Source organism: Buteo buteo, chromosome Z (genome assembly GCF_964188355.1).
Source record: "Buteo buteo chromosome Z, bButBut1.hap1.1, whole genome shotgun sequence".
Taxonomy (NCBI): Eukaryota; Metazoa; Chordata; class Aves; order Accipitriformes; family Accipitridae; genus Buteo; species Buteo buteo.
In genome coordinates, this window is record NC_134204.1 from 9,478,520 (window position 1) to 9,500,542 (window position 22,023).

At 40.6% G+C, this 22,023-nt stretch overlaps 1 protein-coding gene across 1 annotated transcript in view; it reads right to left on the reverse strand.

Annotated features, from left to right (window-relative positions):
• Positions 1 to 205: 205 nt before the first annotated feature.
• KIAA1328 (KIAA1328 ortholog) overlaps positions 206 to 22,023 on the reverse strand; it is a 189,841-nt gene continuing 168,023 nt past the window's right edge. The window contains 1 exon segment of the mRNA XM_075020054.1: positions 206 to 3,644. Within this exon segment, the coding sequence (XP_074876155.1) occupies positions 3,431 to 3,644 (214 nt within the window). The 3' untranslated portion in view covers positions 206 to 3,430.

Genomic DNA, 22,023 nt, shown 5'->3' on the forward strand with positions numbered 1-22,023 from the left:
CCCCCACTTCATGCTCCAGAAGAGATCTTGTTCCTTCTCACAGCAAAACCCATGTCCTGGTGAGGAAGAGAAGGCTTAGAACGCATTTGTCTGTCTTAGCAAACTGGAGATTCACAATATATATGACATGATGATGTAGAAAGTGGAACATATTGTCAATGGCAGAATTGACATCTGAGCTGGACAAAACAAACCAGAAAACAAATCAAATCAAAGTCTGGAAGAAAAAATGAAACCCCCAGATAATTTATTAGATTAAGACTTCACATACATATATAAATATATGCTCAAGATGGGATTCAACAGTGAGACTTGAGAGGCTAGAAGTGGAAAGGGTGTGATTGGATTGCTATAGGTCCACAGTGTGCAAGGTGCACAAAAGCAATGGCTACACATGGCAAGTGTGTGTGTATGAGCCATTCAGGAAGAACACAAAGTGAAGGCATGCGTGGGAGCCTTAGCAGAAGTCATGTCACTCCACAAAGCCTCATGTAAAACACAGCCCGATGTGTAGCTGAAGCATATTAACTGGGAACACTCTGGACAAACAATCTATGGCTGGATTAACTCCCCAGTGGCAGCTTCCTAATATAGGAGTTTAAACTTAAAAGGACACTGTCAAGTGATTGCTTTTGCTAGTTTAATTTTTGCATTTCCTCTACTGTTTTAGCAGATGGAAAACAATTCCCCTCCCAGTCCCAGCTACTGATTTTGTCCTTTCCTATTTGACAATCATTGATTTTTTTTTTCTAAGGCTATAAATGTTTTAATAACTTCAACTTTGTAGTGCCTCATGGCAAAATATCTTTGCTTGCGCTGACTGCTAAACACTATTCCTAATGTACTGCTAATAACTAGAGCAAGAGCCAGCATTATAAAAAATGATTTTTCACAGGGTCTACCAAATTAATAGCTTTTGTTCCTTTGTACACATCTCACAGACAATTAAAACATGCAGATCTTCACCCATTAGACATTTCAACCATCTTAATTCTAGAAATCTTTGCTTCATAAAGGTATGCCTCCCATCTAGCTCTGACTGATAGACAGCAGCTTGAGTGTAGAGTCCACAACCCTGACAATGTCCTTTTAAAAAGAGCTACTACCAAAATATAGATTCAAGTTAAAAGTCACCATCAGAATTAGAATTGTTAATGGGCAAAATGGATCATAAGGAATCCTAAAGCAGTTAAATATTGGCACCCACAAAGAACCAAAGAACAGAATGCTCCCACGTAGTGTTCTCAACTGGGTACACAAAGGCACCTTTCAAGAGATATACATGTATTTTTTGCTGCTTCAAAAGGTCAGTTAGCACTTATTAGAAAAGGCAATTAAAGTTTCACTCAAACTGGAAAAGAGAAGAGAAGCAATTGGACTGAAATCAGAGAACTGTTTCTTTATAAATGCCAAACCTTCAAAAAAGAAACCAACAAAAATAAAAAACACCACAAACCAACCCCAAAACCCAAGATCTATGTGATAGTAATTTCTTCACGGTTTTCCACAGTTTTCCTGCTGCTCCTTGTACATTTTTCTCTTCTTTGCCCTCCTTTTCCTTGCCCTCTTAAAGAAGCAGACTACTCAGCCAGCAGAACAAGAAAACCAATTTCCCCACCTGCTATACTTGGGTCAGGGCACTGAATATATTTTTGCGGCTTTAAGCATAAAACTGTGCCTTGGCAGGCTCAGGGAGTAGCACAAGAGGGACACTCAACAGCAGATGGACATATTCAAAAGAACTGTGATACTTCACTGACAGCAGGACAGACCAAGCAGGGCCTTTCCACAGCAGTCATTTTCTTGTCCAGTAATGCTGCTTCCCTCCTTTAAAATCCCCCAAGCAGCTTTTAAAATTCAGCTGGGATACACAAAAAGGATATCATCTAATTTGTGATTAAGACTGGGCCTGAATGAAGCAGCTCAGAGTAACCTGAGGTTCATTGTCCCCTTCATTCTCCTTTCATTTCTTTGCTATAGGAGCATGGTGCTGCCCCTGCCTGGGGCGCGTGCTAGATATCCTTGACCGATGCTCTCATCAGAGATGTATGCAGGCCTTACTGCCAAGCCTTGCTAGCTCCTTGCAGAGCACCAAACCTTGCACAGGAGTGATCATGTGGGAGGCAGGCAGCAGTGATACCCCAAGGATTGGTACAGCAACTCGCTGCCATTAAGATAAGCAGGGCTGCCTAAAGAGACTGTCAGAAAAGCTGTAGTAGCCCACGAAGTGGTGTTTGGGAGCAAATGGCCTAGAACTTGCCTGTACTGGCTCAATTCTACCTTTCCCTCACTGCAATTCTACTGTACAAAATGAGTATTTTAGCCTCATATTTCTAGGAACACATGCCAGTGGCTACTGTTACAATAAAATATGAACACTGCATTGTGGAGAAAATGACCATTAATCCTGTAATCTGCAGTCATTTTTACCAATTTGGCACATTTCTTTAAATAACCAAGTACATGCAGTAGATGGAAGTGCATTTAAATAAACTGAAATAGATACAGCATGAATAATTAAAGCCGGCAGGGAAATGTGCATTGTGAGCCTGTAGTGGAAATAATTACTGATTTGTCTTATTTACAATGGAGCCTGGATACAGGACCAAAAAGTGCAAGTTAGTGAAAATGTCTTAAGACTGTTCTTATACTACTATATATTTCATCTTGAAAAGTACATAGAATAGATTTTGGACCACTACAGTGTCTGTGTTCTGCTATTTCAGGGTTAGGTTACCCAGCACATAACCTGTCAAATAGCACTGATTTAGAGGTTCAATGGATTCCTAGTACAAACGGATTCAAATGGATGCCTAGTACATCAACCTTCAACATCGTCTATTAATGTTATTAGACACTGTATAGTTGACCTTAGGACATAGCCCCTAAAAACCCAGCATGTTAAATATCAGAATGTTGAAGGAAAAAGTAGAACATAAAATCACTGATAAAAGTACTAAAGTGCCTGTACATTTATAATATGCCAGGTTTTAAACAGACTTGTTTAATTAGAAAATAATCTACTTTGAATGTGGTGGTTCTTGAACGTTGGGTAGTTCTTGCAAACTGCTTTAGAGCTAAAAATCGATAATGAAATATACGTCTGATATGAGGCTGGCAAAACTGTGACTTCAATCTATTAGAAAATGTTGTAGATCAAAAAAAATAATTCTATTTTAGAATGATTACTTGGCACATGAAAAGTTTAGAAAATGAAGTTAATGCCTTCTGATTGGTCTACCCCAACAACGTTCTTGCACCATGATTACTAAATCCAGAATGAAACTGGATGCTAATTGGCTGTGCTTTAGAAGAGGGAAGACAAGCAGGTGTCACTCAAATAATTTAAAAATGGTACTTTAACACAAACAAATCAACAATAAAAAGGTCCTAAAAATTCTACAAAAGGGCTGTAGACCAATGAGGCATGTCAAATGAAGAAAATCTCTTCGAGGAGCCGGCTCTCCTCCAGCTCATCTGCTCTGCTTCTGGAGCTACAAGGGGTCTGGTACCAAGAGGACGGCCTGTGGCTCACATGACGAGGCATGTGCATTTTGTTTCTGTCACAAGATTCTCTGCAGAGGTGTCCTGGGGCAGATATTGGACTCATAGCTTCAACCAGATCAAGAAGACAGGCTTTGTACCTACAGAAACACACAAAGAAAACAGAGCACCATTAAGCATCACAGCATCAAGCAGGAATTGAATTCAGTCTTCCTGCCTTCATAAGTCACACTCGACCTAGACTTATCTGATGGGGGCCACCAGCACAGAATGAATTTTTGCTGCATGGGTTCCTATGAGGAATACCAAGACAAAGGTAGTGAAAAAGAGGTGAGCAAAACATGGGTGCTCAGGTTATTTTAAGCTGTTTCATCAGCTTTTCCATTTGAGGTGTGTAATGTCTTAGTCACACTCCGGATACTGAGGACAGACTTCAGAGATATGGCAGCCAAATATACCAAACAGGTACCTGGCAGGCCCACACAGGTAATGGTAAAGTGACTTATACACATGCTGTGCTTTTTTGAATAGACCTCTACACTTGATTTAGTTTCCCAGGGATTTGAAAACAGCAGGAGACTTTATTATTATTGTTGCCACAAACTACACGTGCTTCCTGTAAATTTCTATGCACTATATGGAGTCTGGCTGGTGGAAGCACTGAAGGAATATAATCTAAGCAAAGCAATACAAAATCAACACTTGAGGCACCACTAGAAGAAGCAAAGGTGCTAAACATTACTCAGGCTGTCCTTTAAGTGTGAGTACAGATTTGGGGGAAGGTTGCAAGCCAGTGTTAGCTAGTAACACACACTGAATAATGGCAGTTACTTCAGACAGAGACTTCCTATTAATATTAACACAAGACAAGACCTGATCTAAATACCAGCACAGGACTGTCATTACAGTATATACTCTCCTGTCCAATTTTAAATGTCTTAAACAATACCATTTCCACTGCTTCCCCTGGGAGGCTCTTCTCCAGTCTAAGAGATATCACTCAAGAGTTTTACCCAAAAAGACCCCTTTGTTCCATCCTGTTGTTAGCACCAACCTGCCTGATGCTCCCAACACTGAAATAATTCACACATTCAATGACTTACATGCACAGAACATTATTCACAGCACCCAACCTAAAGTATCACCATAGCTCTTTGGTTTCCATAGGGTCCCTGTCTCGTAAGCAGGAGGAGTTAATCCATAGCATGAGGAAACATCTCAAGCTTTTTCCTGCTTTGAGTCCTGGTGGAAAAGCCTCTGTTTTTACATTCAGGACAGTGGGAGCTTAGGAAGACTAAGCAACTAAGTCAGTCAGCTGGGGCAGGTTCCTCAACTCAGATGGGATGAAAAATTCTTAAGTACAAGTATTCACAACAGTTTACTGATGTGAAAGATTAGCAGTGGCCAATGTATCGTGCAGAGGCAGACTACCACTTGTGCCATCCAATAGCATCAAGCAGCTGCAGCATGAGATAAAAAGACTTCCTTCCCTAAACCAGCAACACCATGCAAAATATCCTTCATTAGCTCCAGCAAAAAGTGTTATGTCCTAACCAGAAAACCACCATCAGAAAACTGACCATGACAAGGTAACTCATAGTTATGTCTGAGACACAGAAATACTTCCTCAGCTCAAAGGAGTTAACTGTGGTACTGATGTGTTAATACTGATGTTAATGGCAACCATTGGAGTTATGCTATGACTGCTTGGAAAAGTCAGCTCTTTCATTTCCTTCAATTTTTATTGTTTCTTCTGATCTGATGGTTGCCATCATTTCTAAAACAGTCTGACTTGACATTACTGCCTCACGGGGCTCTCTCCTCTATTTGACTGTCTATAGATTGTTTTATTTTCCTTCGGATGTACTAGCTTGCATTTCACCCATTCAGAAACCCATTTTTCAAATTTCTTTTTCACATTTTAAGCTTGTCTACATGTCTTACTATTATCTGTCTGTTTAAATCACCCCTAATAGCCAAAAATGAGTGACTCAAAACAAAAAATACAGCTTTAGTTTTGTTTCAGTTGGACCATGTAAGTGCCTAAGCCTACACAAATATGATGCCTTACAGTTACCCTAACCAAAAATTTCAGAAGGACACTGGGGTTTTGGGTAGCCAAGCAAGACCATTTTAGAGGGGTTTGTTGTTTGTATTGGCATTCAGAAAGTACCCTCTAACAACTGAGACTCCTTAAAGATATATCCAACGTAAGATGGAATAAGCCACACTGATAGTGAGAACTAGCACATAGCTATATTAGACTTCTCACGTAGAGAAAGTTTTAGACTAGACTCTATATAGATATACACAGATACTTTGAACCCCAATGAAACCCAGTTAACACATACAGTGTTTTCATTAGCCACACCTAAAACTTCTTTTTAGATTAATCTAGTCTAGCATACAAATGCTTATCTCCTCTGACTGTAGTGCTATCAAAAAATTTCAATTTCTCCAGCAGCCACATTCAATCACAGATTACGTAGGGGGAAACCAAACCAGCCAGTGCATTTACAGCAAATGTGCAGGCCCTAGATTTCAGCTGTAGCTTCGAGTTCATTTCTTCTGCAAGTTTATCTAAGTTTTACAGCATTTCTCCTATCAGGAAGGCTAAATGATTTGGCAGATTACAAGTGCAGCAAATAGCAAAGATTATGTAAAAGACCAGGTGTTGTAAATCAGTCTATTTGACACTACAGTTATATATGCAATAAAGTGAATGAACTCTGCTAACAGAGCACTATCTGATAAAAAGAATGCTGCTTGCGGGTATTTAGTGTTTAATCCCATGATAATGGTTTGCCCTGGTTTGTCTAGGCAACATCAGACAGCATCTGGCTGGAGGCAACAGAGTAGACCTAGAATGGTTTGAAACTCGTAAAGACAATTTTCTCACCATTTATTTGTATCCAAATATTTAAAGAGACACAGTCAGAATGCTCAAATCCTGAAACGCAACTTTCTCTAAAACTAGGGTATGTATTCCTTGCACAATCTGAATAAATGCATAAGTAAAAACAGGCTTCAGTAGTAGTAGTAGTAGTAGTAGTAGTAGTAATATGACACTTAATGGCTTCAGTGAAGTCAAAGCTGCAGGATCAGACACCCAAGAGTCAGAACATTTCAAACAGGAAAACTGATCTGGCAAACTTGGCTTGTGAATACTGAACGTTCTTTTAATGCAAATTAACAGCCAAGGGTGCCTTCATATTGTTCATGCTTCCCAAGGAGAAAAAAATCCCAAATGTTCTGCAGAAGTGCCAGCACTGTACACTAAGCCATATACAGAAATTCTTCATGTATAGATGTTCAACCAAGCAATCAAACGTCTCATCAGTGCTAGATGCTTACACACATTTTTTTTGATGGGTTTTGCCCTCTCAACAGAAGGAAAATGAGGTGGACAACTGTCCCTTTATGGATAGTGATAATTCAGTCTGTCTTCACCTTTTTGGTATATTTGCCAATGTGCTGGAAAGTCAATGAGCACCTCTGCAACAGACTGTAAAACAATCTCTTTTCTAAGCCTGGTTTTGACACTTCCCCCATGTATATTTTTTCATCTAACTTTCATGAGCTTGAAAGTCTGCATGTTTCATCATGGAAGAAGAAAATTTGTAAAGTCTACAAGATTGAATTAGCAGTCTAACTATGTAGACAGCTAAAGTTTGGTGAAAGTAACCTTATCATAAAGTCTCCAAAAATTCCATCAGGAGAGGGAACACAAAGAATTAGTGTACAAAGCATGAGGAAGGCAGGGCCATGCTCAAGAGGACAGAGATGGGAGTAGAGAGAACAGACCAAGTAAGCTTTGAAGCTCTTCTTTCAATGAAGAAATTTGACCTTTGCTTTTAATGTAGAAGGTAAAACTCAAAATATGGCTCACAGAGCAGCATGGAGATGTCCAAACTACCTGAGAAGTAGGTACCACCAGGTTCAAGCCAGTATAGCTGGGTCAGTGCAGAACTGTGACCTAGGCAGCTAAATCCATCCTGGTCGGGCATTGCACAGAGCTGTCACAGTATTCCCTTAATCTCCTCCGTACAATTAACACAGATTACTGGAAAATTGGCTCCTAAGCCACTAAAGAGCTTTTGGAAATTTTATTACAAACTTTCAGCATTGGCTCTGTCGTGGTTTAAGGTCAGCCGGCAACAGAGCACTATGAAGCCGCTAGCTCACTCCTACCTGTCCCTGGTGGGGCAGGGAGGAGAAAATACAACAAAAACCTCGTGGGCTGAGACAAGGACAGGGAGGGATCACTTACCAATTATGGTCACGGGCAAAAAACAGACTTAACTTGGGGAAAAAACAAATCAATTTAATTTACTACTCATGAAAATAAAACAAGGATAATAGGAAGTAAACCCAAACCTTAGAACACCTTCCCCCCACCCCTCCCTCCTTTCCCCGCTCAACTCCACTCCCAATTTATCTCCCTTCTCCCCACCAGCTTTGCAGGGGGACGAGGAATGGAGGTTGGGGTCAGTTCATCACACCTTGTCTCTGCCGCTCCATCCTCCTCAGGGGGAGGGCTCCTCACCCGTCCCCTGCGCCAGCATGGGGTCCCTCCCATGGGAAACAGTTCTCCACGAACTTCTCCAGTGTGAGTTCTTCCCATGGGCTGCAGTTCTTCACGAACTGCTCCAGCGTGGGTCCCTTCCACAGGCTGCAGGCCTTCAGGCACAGACTGCTCCAGCGCAGGATTTCCCATGGAGTTCTGGCCATCTTGGGGGCCATCCCCCTGCTCCAGCGTGGGCTCCTCTCTCCCCAGGCTGCAGGTGGGCATCTGCCTCCCCGCTCCCCTCCGTGGGCTGGGGGGGGACAGCCTGCCGTCTGCTCTCACCACGGGCTGCGGGGGCATCCCCTCCTCCCCTCCTTCCTCACTGACCTCGGTATCTGCAGAGGGGTTCCTCTCACATTCCAATCCCCTTACCCACCGCAGGTTCCCCTTCTTAAATCTGTTCTCCCAGAGTTGCTACCACCGTCACTGATGGGCTCGGCCTGGGCCAGCAGCGGGTCCGACTTGGAGCCGGGGAAGCTTCTGGCACCTTCTCACAGGAGCCACCCCTGTGGCCCCTCCACTGCTACCAAAACCCCACCACACAAACCCCAAACAGGCTCCTAATTAGATAAGTATCTAGCAGAGTTTACAAACTCTTAACGTAAAAGAGTTTTGTAGTCCATCACTAAGGTAACAGGAAACATCATAAAGCATTATGATTCAGAACAGCTCATTAAACGCTCATATTTTACAGAGGAAACCAGTACAAAAATAAACACAAGCTGGCACAGAGCCAAATCCTTCATTCCACACTATTTCTGTTTCACTGCCTGTGCAGCAGGAATACAACTCTCTGAACATCTACAGGTGCATCTTACTTCGCACTGTGTTTCCAAATTGAATGGGAAGGAAGGATCTCACATTTTTATGACAAACACGCAAATGTGGCTGTTGCTCTGGGAACCATAAGACCACTTATTCCCGGGATGGTTGCTGAGAAATCACCTGAAACCATTTGGTATTCTGTCCAATAAAACCTGCTGGGCACTCAGAGTTCAGACAGTCCCACAATGTTCAGTACCTAAAAAAAGGTCAGATTATGCAAAAGTGATACACAGAACTCATTACTGCGCAGGTTATTAGACAGAATGGTGCTCTTGAAGGTAACCACAGAGTATCCTTGCATCAATCGGATGAACAGTGATGTTTGTTTATTTACTTTTTCAGACATCTGGGATATATCATTGAATTTTTAATGTTTGCCTATCTTCCATTGCTGGTAAAATATATTTCTTACACCCTGTTCAATTTTTAAACTATGTTATTGTATTTTCATATTGTGCAGTCCCATTTAACTAATAATATCATTTGTTCCTTCCTGAAGAAACAGCACAACCCCAAACAAGTTTGATATTTGGAGAAGCAGGAATTTCCCCATGAGGCAAAATAACTAAACTTATTGGAGTAATAAATACTCTGGCAGTAAGATATATGTATATTTCTTTTAACAAGCAGTGCCAGATATTATTTGATCACTATGTTCAGAGATATCTTTTCATTTACAGTCTCTGAAAATTTATTCTTTGACCATAAATGTCTACAAAACACCCAGAATGTCTCTTCTGCAAGGTGATGGCATTTCAACACTGTACACTGGCAATAGGGTTTTGGAGATTAGTAGCTGTATAGGCTTACTTTATTTAACTGTATATACCAGAGGAAATAAAAAGGTTTCTTTTTATACTACTGCTTATAGTTTTAACAAAAAGTTCAAAGTGATTTACTAATGTTACATGAATAGCCTTTGAATTACAGTACAGTATTGTGCCTAAGTACAAAGCCTAACATTAATTTGTATTCATAGAACACAGCCTGCCTCCAAGCACTTTAGAAATGTTAAATACAGCTAAAAACACATTCAATGGATAGGGAACAGACCCATTTTACAGAAAATGAAACTGAGCTTATTGTTATTATAAAGCAAATATCAAATCCCTATTTGACTGGAACAAACAGGGCAAACAAAAGCAGAGAAAAAACAGATGCAGATAAGAAGTGGCCTCAGCAGCCAAACTACCCCAAACCTGAAGACACCACACCAGTGATATAACCTGAGGGTATCTGCAAAAACCAGCTGTGATGATTGATCACTCACCCCCAAGTTAATGCAGGCTCTGTGGGCGAAGGGCAGAACTCTACCCAAACTGGAGTCCTACCCACTTTCCACCATCTTTATTATTGCATCCACAATTGTTGCATCAGGGATGCCAGACGTATCTCCATGGCTTGTCCTTTCAACATCCATGTACCAGCCTGTTGTCCATAAATTTATCTAATTTGTTTTTCAACCTGCTGCTTTCACAACGTCCTGTGACAGCAAGCTCAGGAACTTCACTGCTATTGAAAGACATACTTTGTTTTCTGTTTTAATCAGATATCCTGCTACTGCCATCAAGTGCTTTTTAAGGATTGACTGTAGTTAGTCTCTCTCATGTGGTGGGATCTGGTGAAAAACAGTTCCACATTCAACTTACTGCCGACCTTCATGATTTTGCAAACCCTGGTCGTTTTCTCATTCAGTCTTTTCCTATCCAAAGTCATAGCTTTTTGGTCTCTCCTTATATGGCAGCTGCTTCATCTCCTTGATCAAAGTTATTGTCCTGTGCACCTTTTCTAGCTTCCACTACATCTTTCTTGAAAGGCAAAGACCAAAAGTACACATCCAAATCAAAACATGAGTACACCAAGGCTTGTGTATCCACAAGCTTTTGTGAAGCTCTAGGAAGCTTTGAACTTCACAAATCCTAATCATCTGCTCTGAGTTCAGTATCACATAGGTATGGTGTTGATGACTCTTCCCTAGGTAAATTACATTTTTGTCCAGTCAGTTTTGATGCCTTTTTTGGAGTTTCTTGCTATTGACATGGCATTCGACTATCTGAAAGAACCTGGTATCATCCACAAACTTATTAGGTCACCCAAGAGATTTTGCTGTTCACTTCTTTCTCCAGATCACTGATAAAGAACCAGTCCAGTGGGTTCCTGGGTGACTCCACTGCTGACTCTTCTGCATCGTGAAAAATGAACATTAGGTCCCTTTGACTGCTATCATTTAATCAGCAGTAAATCCATAGAAGGACTTTTCCTCCAGTCCTGCAGAAACTTTATTTTTTTAACAACCTTTGGTGTGGAACCTTGGCAAAGGCCTTTTGAAAATCCATATGCATTATGACCACTGGATCTTTATTGTGTTGCCAGATTTCTGGGTTCAGGTTCCATAGGTCTGAGCTGATGTCTCAGATTCTCTTCTTTCCCTCCCTGCTGTATAAGACAGGTTTTAACCAGCATGCTATTTGGCCCAGCAAGCCTAAGATGAACATGCCAGTGAACATTAGAGACTGGTTCGATAGGAAATGAAAGCTGAGAAAGAGAAGCTGACTTTGCAGTCATTCCCTGAAAGGGTACAAGTCAGGATAGGGGGCCTTGCCTTTCCTGTGTGAACTGCATCTTCAGTGACCAAAACACACCCTCAGGGGATATTCCCACATACTGACTTTCAAGATGCCAAAACAACAAAAAAAAAGAACAGAGAAGCACAATTCTTGAGGCTGAAACATCAAGAAAATGAACAAGATTAAACTGAAAATCAAAGACAAAGGGAGGGTGCCAGTTAGCCTGAGATTCCCATTTTACATTCATGCAGGTGGGGACTCAGAGCAGACACTTCACTGTGGGTTACAGGAGGAGGAGGCAAATTCAACAGTGCTATATATGTATTTAAACCAACTCCAGGCTGGGACGTATTTCTTGCCTGTATCTGGTCTGTATTTTCCAAAGGCATCTCAAAGTTTCTTAATTCTTAAAGTAAAAGATCAGACTGCAGAATATTTCAAAGCAATTAAAAAAAGATCTGAGCTTTTTATTTAAAATACATCACACAATGTAAAACAGAATATATTTACACAGTGTCCTCAGCAAGAGCCTCCCGGAGTGCTGTAAAACCCACACCCACATATTAGAGGGCTTACAGTATCAGAGACTTTTAGAGAACTCTCTGAGGTGGTATTCACAGAATCATAACCTAGAGAAGGAAAAGACTTATTAGATCATCCAGCCATCTCCCTGCTGACGGAGAACCATTCCCTACAGCATGCTTCCTCATATTTGTTGCTAAAAATCAGCCTCTCACTATTCTCCTTAGGAAGTCATTCCACAGCCAAATACATCTCACACTATCATTACCATTATTACTTATTTATAGGCTACAGTACAACCTAAAGGGCCTTGATCAGGATCAGGGGGACCAACTCTACTACCCCTTGTTAGAGCTATCCTCTCTCCCAGATAGCACACGGTCTAAATAGATAAGTTGAAGTCCAGTGGGAAAGATATAACATACAATTAAGGAGAACAGAATAGCAGGGAAAGTGCCATGAATGTTCCATGGATTTCTGCTTCGGATTTTGGTAGGAGGAAAAGGTATGTGTTGAAAACATGAATGTGTTTCTGATTGTCAACTAGAAATAAACAAAGAGGATTTTCTTTCTCCCAGCTTCAGGCTATTAGTTATAGCTGAAGATCTGGCACGGTACTGAGAAATCCATCTCCCTTTTTGGTGCAAATACTCCTTAGGTATTTGAACAATATTACATTTCTCCCTTCTGCTCCAGTCTCAGTCAACATTTATCTGAGCCACACATATTTTAATCTTCTTTCATAAATCAATACCTCTAGCATAGCAACAGATTTTGCCACTCTCCTCTGATATTTGACAATATCTTTCCAGTAAGCAATCACCCAGAAATGAGCACCATATTCCCCTAGTGGGGTTACACAGAAGCAGAGAGGAGATCAGCTCCCTCCAGCACTCATGCAACACTTGTCTGTGCCGACTCAGATGACAACTGCCTTTTTGCTGGCGCTTCATTGCTCCGCGGGTCCCTCTCTCATGTATGTATTGATACACTGCACTGCAACACATCCCTCTATACTGCAAGACCTACAACACCAATGAACTCAATGCCTCATTTTCTGGGGTTACTAACAATTATCACTAAATCTTGTGGAAAATGACATCAGAGATTACAGCCTTTGCATAGGAGAATTTGGAGAGAAGCAGCAGAATTGAGTAAGAACATCACATCTTTGCTAACTGAAATGAGCTGTGCTTGGCAGTGTTATTGGACAACCCTCCCGCCCCAGTATGATAAACAGTAGTAAAGAGCTAAACAAGACTTGGTCTTGAAAGGGACTGAGCCCTGCTGCTTTGCCCCTGACCTTTTTGCATACCAAGCAGAGCCAGTGCACTAAAGGACATCAGATCCAGCAACAGCATCTCAAAAAAGTTGTGCCCTAAGGCAGGGCTGATAAGAGACTTTTCTTCCTCAGTTTTCACCCTGGCCTCACCTATGATAGCATCCAACTGGCTTTCATTACTGAAATAACAGTTACAGCTGTTCTCATTCCTCCTTGCTACACAAACAGGCCATTTTCACTTACCCAGTAGTCAGAGACCAACACCTGCTTTCCTCACCTTTCCGTACTCCCATCTCAATACTTCCAATCCTCAGTTATCCTACCTCTTTGCTCCTGGTAACTCAGCCTTTTCTATTATTTCCTCATTGGACTTTCGCTCAGACCCTGCTGCCATGTTACCAAGCTGTCAAATACAACTGAAAGGGCTTCTTCATTGTTTTTGTCTCTGTGTGCTTTCAGTAGCTAAAAAACAACAAAAATAGCCCCAGATTGTGTCCTTTAAGGTATGTCTGCAGGCAGCTGAATTGGCATAACTGAGGTTGTAATAATTCTGGAAGGGGGAGGATGAAAAAAGACGAGTGCTAGGAAGTAAAGAAACCTTTTAAATCAGATCTGCTAGCAACAGAAGAAAAACTTAGAGTGAAGTTTTAGTATACAAGAAAGAAATTACAGAACCACAGAACTACCATGGAGTTTAACAACCACCTCTGCAATCACTCTGTTTGTATTGTCCTCTCCCCTCCCACACCCATTTCTGTCTCATCAAGTCTGAAAGCTCTTCAGATCAAAAAATGAACCTCAGTGTACGTACAGCACCTGAAGCCCTGATTCCGCTGTGATATTACATAATAACTTTGCACTTCAGAGCATGCTTAGCTTTTATTCCCTTTAAGCACTCTGTCATCATAGCGTATCTTCAGCAAGATCTTCACCCTTTATTGTTCTGGGCCAAAACTAAGCTGTCATCATCTTTTCTGCCATACCTCATCCCCCTACTTCTCCCGGCTTAACAGCCTTTCTTCTTGAATTTTTTGCTCTTACAAGTTTGTCCCCAAGCATCTTTCCCCTCAAAGCAAACGCTAATTCAATGAATCACCTTTAAAATTGTCTTTTGCTTTTACAATGTACTAAAGCCTCTGATAAAGCGTTGCATATGTAAGTCACACTGCAATTCTGCACCTCCTCTCTGCTGGTTTCAGTGTTGCCCCTTAGTTTTGATTTCTTTTCCATGTTACCTCTTTTTTCTAGTGTGCTTTCGGCAAATCTGGGACTACCTTACACCCTGTACATTGCCTGAACTTTGCAGGTACTAAATATGTACAAAACAATTTTAAGGAACATGGCAGCTTAAGGGGAAAAAACCCCACCACATACAGCTTGCAAAGCCATCACTATTTACATGGATTAGCAATCTGTCTCTTTTCACAAGCTCAGTCCAAATTCCCACCCTGCCAGATAATAAATCAACTTTTTGCTTCAATTGTACAGTCACTGGGAGATCTGCATAGTTTTAGGTCAAGCACTTATAACCATTTTATGATTCCAAAGTTTCTTACCTTGTCATTTAGTTACTGAACTGTGAGCTTTCATTGACTTTCTAACCATTGTGGCAAGAACTGCTACTAGCTCTGCAAGATTTAAAACCTCATTGAGCAGAGGAGCAAAATCAGACTACAGTAGTTTTAAGTATATATAGGGGTGGAATTGTGACCCTACGGAAGCCGATGGAAGTTCTGCCACTGTTTCACTGTGGCTGGATTTCTTCCCTGCATACTACCATTTGTTCTGTTGGGGTGAATAAGTACTGCAAGCTCACTATTGTACACCCTGGAAATGAGATGCCTCAGTGAATGCTTGGAAATTATTTATTTTACCTTTTTCTTTTCTTTTTTTTTTTTTTCCCCTATCCTGGTGAAATATTTTACATACAGTCAATTGCTGTACCTAAATACCAGCTCTTCCTTTGGATCTGTACGATCATTCTGCTCCTGCTTGTCAGCTTAATTTCTTCTGCTGTGGCATGGAGTGTTTAATAGCCAAATCTAGCACTCAGATTCTTCTGTTTCTTAATTATCTGTGCCCTGTCAGCTATATCAGTGAAAACAAGTTACCAGTAGACAATTCAGATACCAGTAAACACCAAGTTGTGATGAGTCCTGTATTACTGTCATTACAAAAAAAGCTGTTTCGGGGAGGTTTAAAAAAAATTAAATAAGCCCAGCACTTCTAAATGGCCAAAAACCTAAAGTTATCTTAATTATTCTTCAATATCTTAATCATTCTGTAGAATCATGATCTTGTATAATGGCCATTTTAAATGAAACGTTTGCTGCTCTGCACAGTTGCCACTTCCTTCTAATTGTGAATTAAAGCATAATTTAGCATGGCTCTATGCCAGCATGATGAGAAAAATTTACAGACACTAACTCTGGTTGAAATACGGGAAAAAAGCAGCTAGATTTCTTTAAGCAATAGAAAATCACTCACCATGTTGTACTTTAAAACAAAACACTAGAGCTTTAAGTTGACAAACTGACTTGAATTAAACCACATAAAAAAGTGCTTGCTCTGCAAATCTTACAGGGCAAAAGTGATGTTAGGTTATCATTCTGTTTATTAGCATGCACTTTGGAGAGTTCAGGGCAAGTATGGATACGCATTCATTCCATTTTATGCTGCACATTACTGAAAACACATTCTCCATAAATAATTCATAAATGCATTGTCTGAAATTTCAGATTCCAAAAATACAACACAGTTTCAACTTTATGGTTGCTTGGTCTTTGAAACAGAAATAGACAATTGGATGGATGGACTTGGCAAAACTGGTAAGAACCCATCAGTCAGAATTACACTCCAGAGGTAAATGCAAACATCTCCCAGCTCCTGATCCTTGGAACAGGAAGGCCATGATGATAGCCCCTGTGCTTGTGCTAGCGATCCCTTGGTAGGGAACAGGGAGAAAAAGAGAAAGGGAAGAAGTAACCAAGTCATGAGAAGAAAGCGTTCAGTCAGATGCTTGACTTTAAAAAGAACATATATTAGGAAAAAAATGCTTTGCTGTTCTCTGTTCATGAGCTGGGAGCATATCAGGAGAGTTAGGAGAGAAAAGGAAGTTTTACAGGATGATGTGGTGGGTAGCTAATAGGTTGAAACTGCCTAGAAATCACAAGGAATTTATACTTAAGATATAGTAACAGTCAAAATACAGAGAATGGACATACTTTGCCTGGCAAAAAGGCCATTTTTCTGGCCAGACTGCACCACGAACTTGAGCTCTGCTTGTTGCTCTCAGCTTTTAATTGGTAACACTTCGTTTATGCTAATGACATAGTAACTGGCATCATCTTTTATCCCAGCTATGCTAGCATAAGAGAGGTGAATAGGATCTTGCAGTTGCCTGAAGTCTAATTTCTGCAGGGAGCAGAGTGACCACAACACCCACTGAAGAAACTGAAGTATGCTTCATAGGATAGAGCGCTTAAGCTTTATATGCCTTGGGATTCTGTATCTTGCTGACATTATACAAGTAGTTTATGCTCAGTTGCTTCTTTTTCCTTCATAATGTACTCAGAAGCCTCACATCACATAGCAACTGCTTTTCAGCCAGATTTGCATTCACTTGCTCTGTTCTACTCACCCCTCAGTGAGAGGCACACACAACTTCAGGTACCTTACCTAGTGAAACCCTTGGTACCCCTTAACAGAAGAGCCCATGATCTCCCTATTCACCATCTCTTTATTTAAACTTATTCACGCCAATTTGCCTGAGAACAGATGCTGCAACTGAGCTCAAATACTTGGCATCCCAATGTATTGATTGCTTGGGTGCAGACCATACATGAAGAAACAATGTTCTCATAAAAATTGTATTCCAGTACCCAACTGCTGTAAAACTTCCTATTCGGCACTTGCTGTGGAAGGGCTGGGACTATCCATCGCTCCATTCATTTCCAGGTGTGCTGAACTCTCTGGGGTAATCTTTAAATCAGCTGAGATTTCATACATCAAAGATGAAGATACATAATTCAAGACAAGCCACTGAGATAAAACAGTAGCTGTAAAAAATATAGCGTGTTGGTGCCTGGTTTAGCACGTCAAAGAGGGGCGACTACTGGCGAGGAGTGGCACGCAGTTGGCACAAGAGCATGCCAAGTGGCAAAGCAGTAGAGTCGTTGTAAGCTTCATAGGGACACAGGCACTGAATAGGCCTGACGCTGTGCAAGTACCAAGTTGGAAGGCACCCTACAGAAAAAAACAGCAGTAAAGGATGGAGTACAAGGCACTCAGGCCTGGTGTCCCTTGGCTATAGTCATCGCACACTAACAACCTCTTTCAAAAACTTTACACAGGTGGTAGGTGTCCCACTGAGATAAATTACCTACTTTTGGTTGCTGAACAAATGGGCAGGGAAGTGAAATTTTAGTTTATTCATTCCCAGCAGTAACTAGCAAAGATGATCTCGGGCTCTGCAGGATTACTTTTCGATAACCATACACCTGTGGACAGTCCATGTTTCTGTTAGAAACGACATAAGGTCATTGATACGCTACAAAATAAGGCAGGGCATTTAATGGCTCAAGAGACAGATGCTAAGTCTCTCATTGCCATATTCTTCTGAATATATTCTAGGCTGGGAGGGGCCAGAAAGTGTACAGAGAGGGACCTCAACAGGCAGGAAAAATGGGCCCACAAGAATCTCACAACATTCAACAATGGGAAATGTAGAATCCTGCACTTGGGGAGGAATAACCCCAGGTACCAGCACATGCTAGGTTTGCCTGGCCGGAAAGCAGCTTTGCAGAGAAGGACCTGGACACTTGCTGTCCTGGCAAACAAAAAACTGAACAGAAGCCAGCAAAGGCCAGCAGTGCCAGCAGGTCGAGGGAGGTGATCTTTCCTCTCAACTCAGCCCTGGTGGGACACAACTGAGTGCTGTGTCCAGTGCTGGATTCTCCAGTACAACAGAGACATGGACACGCTCAAGGGAGTCCAGTGAAGGGCAATGAAGATGATTAAGGAATTGAAGTATCTGACATGCAAGGAAAATCTGACAGCTGGGACTGTTCAGCCTGAAGCAAAGGCAGCTCAGGGTGATCTTATCCATGTGTATAACAACTTGATTAGGGGGGAAAGAAGATGGAGTCAGGCTCTTTTCAGTGGTGCCCAGTGAAATGACAAGATGTAATGGGCACAAACTGAAATAGAATAAATTCCATTCAAATGGAAGTAAAAAAAAAAAAGCTCTCTTACTATGTAGGTTGTTGAGCACTGGCACGGGTTGCCCAGAGAGATTGTGGAGTCTCCATCCTTGGAGATATTCAAAACCTAACCCAACACAGTCCTGAGCAGCCTGCTCTAGCTGACCCTGCTCTGGGCAGGGGCTTGGCATAGATGATCTCCAGAGGTGCCTTTCAACCTCAGCTATTCTGTGACTTCATAGTGGGTTATTTCTCTTCAACACATTAAACCTCACAGACAGCATATGACAAAAGGGCAAGGACTGACCAGCAAGGACCTGACTCTGACTTACCCATACAGTACAGGCATGGTGCATCTGGGGAAGCTTAAAATGCCAATGCCTGCAAACCAGGAAGCTCCATAAACCAATCTGAACATTAGCCAAGGCCTTCTGCCCAGGAAGGTTTGCAACTCATTAAAACCACAATGTATGGGAAACCTGATGACATACTTAAACAAGGGTTTCCCTTTTCCCCACATACTTTACCAAATTACTTGCATTTATTCATGTACAAATGTATCATAGTGTAGCACACAGCCCCATGCACCTTTTTTTTCATTTTGAATAAGATGGTCATAGCCACACTGTAAGAAACTTAGTAAAAATATTTTAGTGTCTTCACTTTAAGCTTGCAAATATTTTTCTGGCAGAAATCCCTAGCTAACTTTACAGCAAGATCTCTCAAAGGAAACAGAACTCTTACTTAAAAAAAACCCAAACCCCACACTACAAAATGAATGTGACCCAGGGACTTACCCTTCTATGCAACAACACCAGCAGAGTGCACAGAACAAGTGAAGTCCGGAGGGCGTGAAATTAAAATTTTCACACAGATACAATGAAGTAATGATACAATGTTACAACCTTGGCACAAAAATCTTCTGGTTTGAGTAAAGTCAATGTCATGTGATGTTACGGTTTGTGCACTGGTAGAAATAGTCTGCTACTAAGAAGTTCGTAACAAAACAGAAGGACCTAAAGCAAGAAAATTGTACGGATAATTACAATAGGCCTATACATTCTAGTGATCTAGACATTCCTTAAGATGCTCATCACAGTAATATCTAGCTGTCACTGCAGGCTGAGTTAAGAAAGCAGACTTTTCTTTCACATCTAGAAATCTAGATGCTGAGATGCCATTAGGAGATAGGAAAAAGAAGACTGAAAGAGATTTGAACCTGGCAAGGAAGGGGTAGGGAGAGGACATCTCTTTTATTAGATCGGTTTGTTGGCTACGAACGACATAGATATGCAGGTTCCAAATTCCAAGCATATGGATAAGAACAGGGATGCACAGAGCAATTAACAGAGTCAAGCAGAAGCTGGGAGGAGCAGCAGCTGGAGCACTGTTTAAGTCCTTCTAGGAATTGCTTCACCTGTTACAGTAAAAAGAAAAGGCAGTGCTGGAAGAACACAGGCTCCTCAGCAAGGACAAGGTCATTGGAACAAGAGTGGAGCTTGAGAAATTCTGGGCAGATCCACAGACACTATCACAAGAACATGCCATATCAGACTTGAGTCTTGCAAAGCAAGTTACAAACAGCACCCTTTATACTACAAATATACCTGCACTGTGCAACACTGAATTATGAGATAATCTGCACGGAACAGGAAGCATTTTATTTCTAAGAGCATGAAAAAGTCTGCAAACTCATAAATCATAAAGCTGCTTGTACATTATGATGTTTCACAGATACCTGATGGACTGACAGACATGCATGCATTCTACAAAATACATTTATAGGTCTGAACTACAGGGCGGGGATGGAAAATCTGAATGCAGTACTACTGCTCATCTCAAACCACAGTTTTGTGATCACAGGCACAGAAGTTAACAAACACAAGAACTATTGGTAATATGTTTCCGGTAACCCTTCTGGAAATATAACAGAAAAAGTCAGTCTAACAGGGCAAAGGTTGTTCCTTACAAGGCATGTTTCTCACCCTACTGATCCAAGACAGTACACACAGAGAAACATACAGACAAATGTAACTTAATAAAATCTTCAAGTCTTCAGCTTATTAATTTTCTAAAATTTTTCTCATTTCATTTCAGTGATTTCATTAGGTTAGACTTCTTCATCTTTATTAAAAAATAATCAGAACTGAAATGTTTCAATAAACTCAATTTCTGTTTTAAGTAGTAAAAGATGATTCAATGCAGATGAAGCAAAAATGAAAGTTAAAAGTACAAATGGCATTAGAGGCTTTAAGAATCTCCTTTAAAAGATTTTAAATACGTAAATTATATATTAGTACTCTAGAACGTTTTTGGTTGTTTTTTACAGAAAAAAGAACTTTAAAAGCAATTTTTTCATAGAATCATAGAATAGTTTGGGTTGGAAGAGACCTTTAAAGGTCATCTAGTCCAACCCCCTGCAATAAGCAGGGACATCTTCAACTAGATCATTTTTGCCATGTTGTGCAGCTGTATGTATCAAAACAAAATCCTTTAAAACTTATGGGTGGGAAGAACCAAAGGAGCAGAAGAACACTTAAGGCACCACTACTAAAACAGACAGAACTAACTTTGTACAGAGTAGAAAACAAAGATACAATATTATTTTCAGCAAAAGATTTAATTTTTCATTACATTTTCAAATTATTTCCCTCCCAACACATTCAGACTAAAGGAAGTAATTTAACTTTTTTTTTCTTTTTTTTTTTTCCCCCCAGAGAGCCATAAATGAAGTACCACCTCATAAACAACACAGAACAGATCAAAATTATCATGCATGACCCCAAATTACCTGGGAGCTAGAAGCACATTTCACTGAGAAATTTAAATGCTAAAAATAATCAGTATCTACAATAAAATAAATGGTGAAAAAAACCCAAGATACTGTTTTCCTTTAAGATTATCTAAATGTTGAGGAGATAACTTTAGTGCTCTAGTCACAGCCCATCACAAAGCCAAACTTCAGAATGTTCAACAGCATGGGTTTTTGAAAAGGAAATCTGGTCTAGGAAGAGAAAAAAGTCACATCTACAGTAAAAATTGGTGCACTCAGCTTGAACAAAGATCTATAACCAGGGACTACACCATCACCTCTTTGTTTCCTTCAAACCTGTATCAGAAATCTAGAAGGTATGTTACATGATTCAGGGTTCCCAAAAGTAATGCTGGAAAGCCTAACAAAACAAAAACGTATTTGACAGTACAATATTCTTTTCACTGAAACACTGCCGTGACTTTCCCTACCCAAATGTGGAAGATACCTTGGTTATTTCATTACCCTACCCAGGAAAAATCAGGGCCCGAATGTTCTGTTACTATGTCCTATTGAACTAATTCCAGATATGCAACATTATGAGATTGAGACTTAAACCCAGATTCTGTGCTTTTTCACATCAGAAATGTCTTAACAAGGACATGAAGAGACAAACATGTAGTTATTTAAAAATCATTATTATAATCCATATATTATGGATTACTTTATCTAAAATGCTGTACAAGTTAGAGAAAACTACAATGACAATCTTGGAGTATGTGGAGTTAAGAACATAATAACAA